The 11,729-nt window shown below is 42.1% G+C and overlaps 1 protein-coding gene across 1 annotated transcript in view; it reads right to left on the bottom strand.

Annotated features, from left to right (window-relative positions):
• The window catches only part of KIAA1549L (KIAA1549 like), a 60,094-nt gene extending 50,448 nt beyond the window's left edge, over nucleotides 1–9,646 (bottom strand). Inside the window, exons 1-7 of the mRNA XM_042837216.1 lie at nucleotides 9,508–9,646; nucleotides 8,210–8,557; nucleotides 4,787–5,404; nucleotides 3,307–3,419; nucleotides 1,609–1,828; nucleotides 840–973; nucleotides 300–462 (exon numbers count right to left, since the gene is read on the bottom strand). Coding sequence (XP_042693150.1) covers nucleotides 300–462; nucleotides 840–973; nucleotides 1,609–1,828; nucleotides 3,307–3,419; nucleotides 4,787–5,404; nucleotides 8,210–8,557; nucleotides 9,508–9,646 — 1,735 coding nt within the window. The remainder of the gene's footprint in view (nucleotides 1–299; nucleotides 463–839; nucleotides 974–1,608; nucleotides 1,829–3,306; nucleotides 3,420–4,786; nucleotides 5,405–8,209; nucleotides 8,558–9,507) is intronic.
• Between the last annotated feature and the right edge of the window lie 2,083 nt (nucleotides 9,647–11,729).

Consider the following 11,729-nt stretch of genomic DNA (forward strand, 5'->3'; position numbering starts at 1 on the left):
ACCCCAAAAACCCCAAAAACCCCAAAAACCCCAAAAACCCCAAAAACACACCAAAAAAAACCCAAAAACCACAAAAAAACCACAAAAAAAAAAACAAAAAAAAACAAAAAAAAAACAAAAAAAACCAAACCCACAACTTTTAAGTTCCCACCCACTTCATTCTTTTTCTTAAGTTTAAAACAACAAAGTTATCATCAAAATAATATATGATCTGCAAGCGTCAAGCTGAAGGTATTTTGCAATAGGAATGCTTGGTAGTGGTTGATCCTACAGGTGTGTGCTGAGTAGCACATACTTACACTCTGCAATGGTGAGAGGTGGGTAGGTTAGATAGAAACCCACCAGCTCAGCTGACAGCTGATTAAGAAGGTTGCTGGAAATCGTGCCATTTAAAGTTGTGCTTCGATTGTTGACTACATAAAACAGAGTGACAGCTTGAGAGACTTTGGAGGTATTCAAAATCTGAAAAAGAGGTGAAGAAATAATGAGTAGTCTCGTTCCAGTTCAGTAAAAAATAATAAAAAAATACAGCAAAGAATCACTGGAGCAGGCAGAAAGGGTGCCTGAATATTCAGTAAAAATATAAAGCTGGAAAAATACCTTATCCTTCATCTCTATTTGAATTTCAAAACAGCAGTCTTTCTATAAATCTTGTATTTATAAGTTTACTTCTAATAAACAAAACTATCTCATTTCAGAGGAAGGCATAAACTTACTGCCACACTGACTGACAAAGACATTAAGTTGAAATATATTCTATTGAAATACAAGTACGTGCATAACAAATAATAACCCAGAAACTTCAGCAACAAGCACTGGCAAAGCAGGCAATGCTGTACCTGAACTGTTAGGTTGTTGCTGGTGTTCCAGACCTTTCTTTCAGCATCTTGAAATGCTCTCTGTAACCTTTGCTCCATCGTCTGAACAAATCTGCATGACTGTATATTATCTGTTTGACTTACAAACTGCAGCTCTGGAAAAGTAACAGTGCATTTCTGTGAAGACCAAATATGCTTAGTTGCATAGCCTCTGTGATGCCCAACTGCAACATGGTTAGCATACAAGTTAAGCAGGTGAATAGTGCCACATAAGATCATTTTATATCATTTAAGCATGGTACTGATGCATAAAATGGTAAGACCAGCACACTGCATGTTTACTCACAGCTGGGCAGTAAGTGAAAGCCGTACCGAAACAGAAGTTACACTCTAAAACCTTGCAAGCCATTGGCTTTTACAAGATACAATAAGTTCTAATATCGATTCTCATTCTGTTTGTGCTATGAATATATATTTAATGTATACGTACATAAATACATAAGAACATATAAGAAGTCTCTTAATAATTGAAATTGTTGTTTTACAGAGCTGAGGCAGTGATTTCGGAAGGCAGCACTCCTCCTAAACTAACAGCAGTCCTTCTGGCACTGGAGGCATTGTCACCATGTAGGTGAAATCAAAGCACAGGCTGTCTTGCTGTTTCTTGTTGTGGTGTAGCACTGGAGACTGGGGAGGAAGCAAGACAGCGCAGAGACAGACAAACATCACCCCTCTGCACGGGACCTCTAACAAAACACACAACTGTCAACCTAAGCTGGCCATCACTCACCTGTCTTCAGCTGGAAGTGGTACGCAGGAAGTGGCTTCCATGGCATTGCCAGGGCCACAATGGACTGAAGACTCAGAACGTGTTGCTTTAAGTCTGCTGTGGCATTGCTAATACCATAGGCAATTAGTCTTTCAATTACAGCAGCTGGTATAAAAACCAGTCTCCCTCGTGTAACATAGTAACCAACTGTGATGTTACTTGATTGCTCCAGGATTTCCACCTAAAGAACACAGGGAAACTATTATTATTATTATTTTTTAGAAGTTTAAATTTTGATTGCAAATACAACCACTATTTAACGAGACATCTCATTCTGAGTATGGCTCACTTGCAGGGCTCTTGTCTGTACAGGACCAGCACCACATCTGCCATGGGATTCAAGAACTGCTCGGGAAGCTTTAGTTCCAGCCCATGCAACACATCTTCTCCTTTGAAGGAGTATTGCATTGCCATGACAACTCACGTATCTCCAATATAGGTCAAGGCTTCATTCACATATAGGAAAAAGGATATGCTCTCCATTTTGAGCAAAACTACTTCTTCCCCCTTCCTTGACAAGCATACCTCATATAACAGCTTCAGGCTCAGCACGAGGTGCCTAACAGGAGTGGGAATGTGTGTTCTACAGAAAGGTACCCCAGCAACCTGCTCTAATACTCAGCTGCAGAATTTCACGCAGTTTAGCTGGAAAGTGATGAACATGCCTCCCTCATTTATTTGCTCTCTCCTTGCTCAGGATTTTCATCTCTGTGGAATTGAACTTGTCAGACACTCAGTTTTCAGTGGGAATGGACTGACAGCAATGACATCCCATTTGCTAGCTCTCCTTTTGCAATTGATCAAGGCTGAGAACAGCAGCACTTGCCTGACTGCTAACCAGAGTCATTCCAAAACTGCTAGAAAGAAACTCCTGTTAGTTGCAGTTTTCCAGAAGACACCTAAAAGAAAATTGCATTTCTCTTCAATTTTTTCAAATAAAATGACAAAGATTTTTGAACAGTCCTTGTGTTTTTAGATCCCAGAGCAGGAGTCATCTATGCCTGCTTTCCGTAAGAAAAGCTCAACGGTCCTCTTTAAGAGGCATTCTGCATTCAGAGCCACCACTTAAACATAGAGCTGCAGCCAGGCAGAACTTCTAATCAGTCTGATTTGAATTTGCATCAAAAAAGGCAATGCCACAGTTAAGAAAACATTGCACTCTGAGATCCAACACCAAGTACACACAACTGTCCACATGTCAGAACTAATCTGGAGATACTGATGTGTTAGGTACGAGTGAGAAAGCAGCCAGGAGGGGAGAACAGAGTCCCATCAACCAACACTGGCATACCTGACACTATCTAGCCCGCTAACTTCCTTTTACTGTCTACCGCTCCACAAATATACCTGCTATTTGTCTTTGACGCAGCCAAATCACCCAGATGCATAAAGCTTACAGGCAACACAAATTTGTTTCGTGTTCTGTTTGTAATCTGAATCTGTTTGTAATCACATATTAGAAATGAGATGGAATAAGATATAAGTGCCGACAGGACAAAAAACGTCACCCGGTGCTACTCAGCAAAAAGAAGGCATCTAAATGGGAATAAATATGCCCACACCTGAAGCTTGTAGTAAGGCTGCAGCCACTAACACAAGATCCACTTAGTTACAAATGTTTATCATTTCTCTTCACGCAGCCAAGTCAGGCCCGCTTACCTGAGTGCTGACATTTTGGTTGAAAGCTTGTCTCAGCGCCTGGTTAAGCCCTTTTGTCACACTCTCCTTGAAGGATTTGCTGATCATCATCCTCCTCGTGTTCAGAAACAGAACTGCAAAATGGCAAAAACTTCATGTTAGTTTGAAGCATTAATATACTATTGCCTCCTTTTTCAGTTCTTTCGTGTTGGGACAGGGTGGTGGAGATTGCAGAAGAAGGAATCTATGATTTGCAGCAGCTCCAAGACTGGAGCTTAGTCCAGAACAGTTGGGGCTCAGCAGTGCCCCCCAAGGTCACCACTGTTCCTGTGACAATAACCCACTGCTCCAGAGCACAGTCAAACCCTTGTGATTCCTTTAGCAACAAGACTTTGCAGTGATGCCTTTGAGTGAGCTACGATGATGTCTGACTGCCTGCAGCCTTTCCAGAGGACAGGGCTGCTGCTACACAGGGAGGCTCCCGTAAAGGATGACCACTTCATTCCTTCACAACCAGAGCTAAACAAAAAATAAGTTACTTCATTGTTGCTACTGCTTGCAATTTACCAACTGTCTGTACACTTTGTTTGCTTACATTTTCAGTAGCTTTTTCTCTTATAATTTGCAGAGTTCTATAGCTGCACTGACGTATTTCCAGTCATATTGTATACATGCTACTTCTATCTTTAGAAATAATCGTTCCATTCATTATGCTAGAAGTATAAATATTTAGCAGCTACTAAATCCAGTTATTTCATTGTCCCCCAGTATCACCTAGGATTATATATGCTCATAAATCCTTTTACAATTCTTTGGTTGCGTCTTCCAGATACGCACATTTGCTGGCGCTGCCCTGTGCTACCATAAGGAGTTCATAGGAAGCCTGGGCAAGGGTTCTCTCCAGACCTATTTATTATAGGGCTGTTAAAATTATGGAATAGCAGTCTGTAAAAGATTGCTCTTAGAGCTATAAGATGGTGTTCTGTTCATGCAGTGAGCTCAAAATCCTCTTATTTTGAATTGTACAACTTTAAATACTAGAAGTTATTTTCAAGTGAATCTTTAATGATAGAATTAGGTATTCGTATGAATACTTAATCCAGTTTTTATAGGCAAAGAGGACAAAAGACTGAGGTTACTATAGTATCTGTTTCAGTAACACAGACCCCTTTGACAAGGAGAAACCAAACCATCACAACAACGTGGCTGTGCCTCCACCTATGTGGCTCTGCTAGACCACTGCAATGACTGCTGAACCTCAGCACACCCAGCCTTGATTCATTTAAAACATTCTTTGTAAAATCTGAGCGACAAAAAAGGTCAGTACCATTCCTAACCACCACACCCATTATCTGTCGGTTTCTCTAATGCAGTAGCCCAGTCCCTCAGCTAATCACCACTCCCCCACATTCTTTGACACTTGAGTACATTTTGCCTTCTCCACCCGGTGGCCCTCGCAAACAACAGAGAGCCTTTCAGCAAATTCAGCAGCCCCACATACCCGTTTTAACCATTAGGTTCCAGGAGAGCCGGCAATCCAGAGGAGGAGCTGCAGTCATGTTAGCAAAAGCTGATGCTGCTGCTGTTGTTTCTGAAGGAGCAGAAGTGTTTTCCACTCGAGTAGGGGGAAGCCTAGTTGCTTTCGCTGATGCTGTAATAGATGTCAAAGCTGCTGTAATTGTCAGTGGATATGGGGTTGATGTTTTGGTGATTTCTGAGCTTGGGAATTTCTGGCTGTCAGTGACTGTTGTTTTTATCTGCCTTGGTACGTGTGCTGCGGGTGCAGGCGTGGAAGCCACGACACCGCTGCTTTTAGGAGTTATAAACATAGCTGTCATGTCCACAGGTGAGGCAGCTGTGTTTCTTGTTGCAAAAGGAAGATCTGTATGTGCTCCTACTGAACTTAGAGCTGAGGTTAATTTTGTGGCAGTGTTATTTTTTGTTAGTGTCAGTACCGGAGTGTTTAAAGCCACCACAGATGGCAAAGGTGTGTTTTCAGTGCCTAGCGACAAGAAGGAAGAAGCTGGCACTGGTGAAGCTGGAGATGATTTTCTTGTTAGTGGTTTTGCCTCTGAAGTTCCTACCGTAGGTATTGCACCAGAAGACACTCCAGATAACACTGTAATGACAGAACGGGTAAAGTTGGTTGTTGAAAAAAAAGCAGAAGTTAGTTGTGTTGGTAATGGATGGACAGAAGTTATGATGACTGACTGCAGAGCACTGATGGAAGGGGTTTGCAAAGGCACACCCGTAGTGGCGTTATTAGATATACTAGTGGAATCTAGACTCTGCCTCATAGCACTTGTGCCCAAATCCTCCACACTTAATATAGCTGGATTTTTATCAGCCACGACCAAATAACCAGAGGACTCTAACTGGCTATCAATAAACTCCAGATTTCCAGAACCAACATCTTCTTCTGTAACAGAACTATGTGAGAGAGCTGAGCTAAAAGGCTTGGTTACAGGAACAGGAGGCTTGGTTGGCAGCGTGCTGCGGGCAGCACCAATTTCATAGCTGGCTGAAAGAGATGAGTTGTCAAGGAGCTGAAAAGCCAACACTGCTGTTGTGTTAAAGGTTTTTGCCAGTAAAGTCATCTTTCCAGCACCAGTTGTTTGTGATTCTAGAGAGCTGGGAAAAACACCTGTATCATTAACATGAAGCACGTGCAAATGGAGCAGTGCTTCATACTGTGCACTGGTATCAATGTCCCCAGTGGTGATGAAATTAATTGTGTTTTCAGCTGTGTTTCCATTCTTCTTCTGCAAGGTGGCAGGAATTATGGTAGTAAGGGATGGATGCAGGACAGGAGATGTTTTCAGTGCAAACACATCTGTAACAACTTCTGGAAAACTGTCTAGCTTTGCTCCAGTGACAGGTAAGTGCAAAGCATTGTGACCAGACACTGTGTGTGTGTACTTTGCTGAAGGGGCAAAGAAAAGCAGCTGATTATTTGTTCTCATTTTCTTTTGCAGACCTGAAGCTACTGAATACAGCGAATGATACTCAGTTGCTGACGTAGAAGTACTCAGAGGAACTTCTCTTACTGCCGCTTTTACTGAATTTTTTACCAGAGAAATGCTGGTGTCAGCTGAGGACAAAGACACTGTGTTAGTCCACACAGAAGGTGAAACTGCAAGTTTGGGAGAGCTGACTGGAGCTATATTGCTTTCAGAGGCTGCACTTGAAATCCCAGAGAAACCTGAGCCGTGGCTGTCACTCACTGTTGTCATGGAAACAAAGGATGGCAGGGTAGTCCGTGCTGGAGGCACAGAGACTAACTGCTCTGCATCAACGGAACGTGAAGTCCAACCCAAGGAAAAACGAGGCTGAGACAAGGTTCTTGGTGGTGAATAGTCTCCGTGTGGGGTTACAACAGTGGGTACTCCCATACTTCTGTCTTCATCTGCAGTTCTGTCTGCATCAACAGATGGAAGATGCACAGTTCCAGAGATACCTGTAGTAGCAGATGTACTCGTGACAGCAAGCTCAGAATTTGAAAGTCCTGTAATAGCAGCAAGACCAGGAGCAGCCATTCCCGTTTCCAAAGCAGTTCCTGATAGCTTTAACTCTCTGGAGAATTTGCTGACATGGATATCGGGAGAAACTTTGGAAAGCTGAGAGCCATAAGGCAGAACAAAACCAGGGTTAGAGTCTGTGGATATTTTTGCTGTCACCCATCTTGTCAAAAACTGTTGAGTTGTTCTCACCACAGAAGAGCCATCAGAATATGGGACGGTTTGTGACGAAGCAGTAGGCAACAGCATGCCATTTGCTTCATGAGCTCCATTAGTGAGGTCTTCTGTCAAAGCCCAGTTCAGAAATACCACTGAGTGCGGCGAAAAAACGGCCGAAGGGATTTGCAAAATACCCTTGTTGGCCGTTGCTGTGCTTAGACTGTTTGCGTGTGCTATCTTAGCAGAGGTAAGCTCATTTGTCTCAGTTAGCAAAGGAGGCATTGTGCTTGCTGAAGAGGAGTGTGTTGCATTTCTAAAAAGAAAATCTGTTTCACTTCTAAATGCTGGTACTGGCAGCACTGCATTGTGAGCGTGCTTTGCATCTGGAATAAATGATTTTGGCAACAAAAGGGAAGGCATGCTCTCTGTTGAGCTGGAGACCTCAGCCAGGCTCTGGGAAGCTGATGACATGAAAGGTGCAGTGGTAGAGCCTGTAGTGCAATTACTAAGTGCTGTGGAAGACTGATGATGACTCATCTGAGGCATTTTATGTGGAGCACCCACAGGATGGAAGAATAATGCTGGAACCTCTGCTTTATTCTGAAAAACTGGTGGAGACAGAGGAGTAACATCATTTCTGCCAATCAGAGGCTTAAATGACTGACTATTGGGTTTCACTCCAGTAGAAGCTACATTATGCATACTTTCATTCAGAAACCATAACATGCTTCTGGAAGTTACTGGCATAGAAAACTGATGTAACATTTTTGACACAGGAGTATTAGAGTATTCTGATAAAAAAGAGGTCCTTCCTGAAGGAAACTCTTTTCCCACTATATTGGCGGGATGCACTGTTGATCCAGAGAGATTGAAAGACATGGTGCCCGTCAAAAACTCAGGACCCTTTCTTTGATTCACCATACTGGAACTTACATCACTGACCACACTTAAAGGACTATTTCTGCTTTCACTAACCTGAGAGTTGGTCGAATCTGTGCTGAAGGAACTTTCAGGCTCTGCAGACAGAGGAACTCTGAAGGCCAGTACAGCTGATTTAGAAAAATTAATGGTATGAGGTGACTGTTTTGCCAATGAAGAAAATAATGGAGATGGAACAGCAGCAAGCATGTCTGGTCCTGATGTGCTTTCTTTTGAAATGGAAAGTGTTTCTAATGGTGTTAGCTGAAATGGCACAGCTGTACTCAAATGTGTCACTGATGGTATAGTGGATAATGTGGCAAACATACCGAGTTGAGGCAAACCTGATTCCACAGCTGTTTCATCTTGATCTTGAGATGACAACCTCAGGGGTGACTCAGCAGAAACTTCAGCAGGTTCTTGCGATGCACTACTTCCACTGCCTTGATAAAGGGTGGGAGACAGGCTTGTTTGATCCAAAGTTCTTGTATGTGTGCCAGTCAGTGTTGTTTTTATCATCTGAAGCAAATTCGCATTCTCCAAAGTCTGTCCCATAGAAATATCAGCGACAGAGGAAGTCTTAGTTTCTGTGGAAGGCCATGTTGGTGATAGTATAGTTCTCCAGTTAGGAAAAGATTCTGTAGAAGGAGCAATGTTGACAAGCTGTTGCCTGATACCTGTAAAATAATGGATAAAATGGATATGCAGTTCTGCAAAAGGAAAAGTTGTTGTTATCTAGTTGCAAGAAATAACAGTACTAAATGCATTATGTTTACTAAGTGCACTGATTCTTGTCTTTACATCTGAAGAATCATAAAAAAAGTAAAAGGTTCAAAGTGACAGACTATAAACCCACCGAGTTGTTTCATCTGACAGAAGATTAAGACAAGCTTTCCATAGTACTAGAATAGCACTATTTCAAAATACTGCTTTTAACAGTATTTTAGTTCAATAAACTAAAAGAAACCTCCTTAAGTCTGGGATATTTTTTGAGCTTAATAATGGCCACCCTGTGTCAAAACATTACGTGAGAAGATGGGTTTAGAAGCACAGTAGAAAGGGAATGGATTTTGACAATCAAGCTTCACTGACTTAGCATGTCATCTAACATGGGAATAGAGTCAGCATTGGCTGGATTCCTGTAGGATGCATCTGGAGGTGCTCATCTTGCCAGTTCTAATAATGCATGTAATTATAGATGCAAAAGGAAGAAAATAGAACACAGATGAACACGAGGAAAGGGGGGTAAGATCCAGAACAACATTAAGGTTTTTTTTAAAATATGTGCAGATGTACAACACATCATTTCAAACATCAATTTGTTCTATATTTGACTCCAAAATGTTCCTAGTCTTTGTTTATCAAAATGATAACAGTTCTTCTAAAATTGTAGCTTAGGAAATCTCACAGTCTTACTAATTTAAAGATTAAAATTCAATCAAGTAAAATCTCAGTACTACTTCTCCCCTTCTCCCCCAGCCAAGATAATCGATCAAAACTCAGTGCTGGCACTTACTCTTTCACCAAGCTATGTCCACTCCAACAGTGGAGCAGATGCACAATGCAAAGCCAGTTCCCTGGCCTGCAGCTGCAGCACATGGACACAGGGTGCCAACCTCCTCCATACCTATATGGATAACTCCAGCACAATGACATGGAAGACTAAAGTGGGACAGACCATGAAACACGAGGTTATGAAACAGGCTTGACTTCAGTTCCAGCAACCAACGAACCCAGGCATCAAAGCCAACAGAATCAGAGGGCATAGCCCTGTACAGATTGGAGCCAACAGCACAGCACCATACAGGAGGAAAACAGGTCACTGTCATCTAGTCAAAGGTGAGTTTCTTCCTTGTGCTACACCACCCATCATCTGCATGAGCAAGTGGATAAAATGGATTCATACTGACGTTTGAAATTAAAAACTAAATCATGTGCTTTTCAAAAAAATCAAGCTCCAGGCAAGCTGCAGTTTGAATCTCTGTGAAGTCACCTCAGCCAATTTAGTCAGCATTACCAGATCTGTTACATACCAAACGGTCTTGTTTCACCTCTGAAACTGAAAGGACGCACTGAAATCAAATGCAAAGCCTTCACAGAGGATTGTCTACCACTTATTTACTACAGGGCAGTTAAATGAGTCAATGTTTTTGTACTTTCTGAAACAGCAAAGTCTGTCAGCATCAACCCCAACAGCGCCCGCATCATTCCTCACACTTTGGTTTAATGAGAATGATTATGAGCAGAGAGACACTATAAACGTGAAAAAGCGTTAAACTGATGTTATCGTGCTTTGACAAGGAAGAAAGGAAAGCATGAATAGCAAAGAAAATAAAGCTCCATATAGAAATGCCCTGCAGCCACCATTTGATTCTAGTCCTTCCGTTCTTGTTTCTTCCATCCCCATACCACCTGGCAGTTTCTCTGTTCATGCCCAGAAATGAACTAAAGATTTTGACTAACTGGATGTTTAAAAAAATATTTAACATTCTGCAGTGAAATAAAATGCTGGCTTCTTCCTCCTACAAACTTCACTTGATTCCGCCTTCATAGAAAATTACAATCAATATTTTATCCAAACTATCACACATTCAGTATCTTGGTCATGATCAACAGAACATTCAGAAGCTAAAATAATCTTCTCATTACACAGTTTAATCTGATATATATACACGTATCTTCAGAATCAGAGGGTGATATCAACAACAAACTCTTAGCAAATACTGCAAAAACCAAGACTGTCACAGAGAAAAGGTGGGGAAGGGAGGGTATTGCCCTTTCATATCTACCAACAACTGAAAACACTTCATGAGGGGAAAGCAAACCAACAGGAAAGCTGCAATGGTAACACGATTTCATGTGCACAGTGCCCTGAGCCATCGCATACACAATTCTAGCAGCTGCTTCTCACATCTCAGGATTAGCTCTGTCTCTTTCATTTCAGGCTACTAACCACTGCCTCCAACAAAGCCTATTTGGCAATAACCTTATTACAGTTATCCTTGATTAGTGATATTTCCGTTTACAACAATGAGAAGCTCCTATAACATGCCACAGCGGGAAGTTAAACACTGATCCAGCTTAGAGACCATCACAGCAGTATGACCTCTAAGCCCCTTAGGACATACCTAAAAGAATAACAGGGGCCAGAAAAAGCACGGAGATGGAAAAAAGATCAACATTCTCCCTTTAGCCCACCCTTAACAGGGACAGCAGTGAGGAAGATCATTAACATAGGCACCATGTGCCTGTCCAAAAGTGAAGATGATGCATGCATCAAACTAATGTGTGACAGTAAAAACAGGCAATGAAGTCACACTCCTTTGGATAACTCCATTATCACCCGATTTCTGCTCACGAGACACCTTGCTGCACGCTGTTCTCCATATAGGGAAAACAAAAAAAAAAACAAAAACAAAACAACCCAACACTTTAGACTTCACAGTAAACAACAGAAATCTTCAGACACAAACTATTCAGTCATCTCAGCTGCCTTTTACCTACAGACTACATTGAAAATGCACTTCTGCCCTCCCTGCTCGCACAGCCCAAGCACAAGCTGGTTGGTGCTTGGAAGGGCAGAGCCCAGCCTGCAAATACTTCACGGCTGTCATCATTTTGCCTCAGGAGCTGACAGACGGACATGACTTGTACCAAGTGCCAGCCTTGCCAAGGGGCAAAACGCATCTCCGCTGTGACAGCCAGCTCTGCTGCCATCCTTCAGCCCTGTCCAGCAGCAGGGACAGGGGCAGACAGTAGGATGAGACAATAAATTGTCTGTACTTAAACTGCACCTTCCTGTAGGCGAGGAAACAATTCTGCCACCCACCAGACTACTTCTCTATATAT

The sequence above is a fragment of the Centrocercus urophasianus genome, unplaced genomic scaffold (genome assembly GCF_019232065.1).
Source record: "Centrocercus urophasianus isolate 14NV4802_14NV808 unplaced genomic scaffold, USGS_Curo_1.0 seq_7, whole genome shotgun sequence".
In the NCBI taxonomy this organism is placed as follows: Eukaryota; Metazoa; Chordata; class Aves; order Galliformes; family Phasianidae; genus Centrocercus; species Centrocercus urophasianus.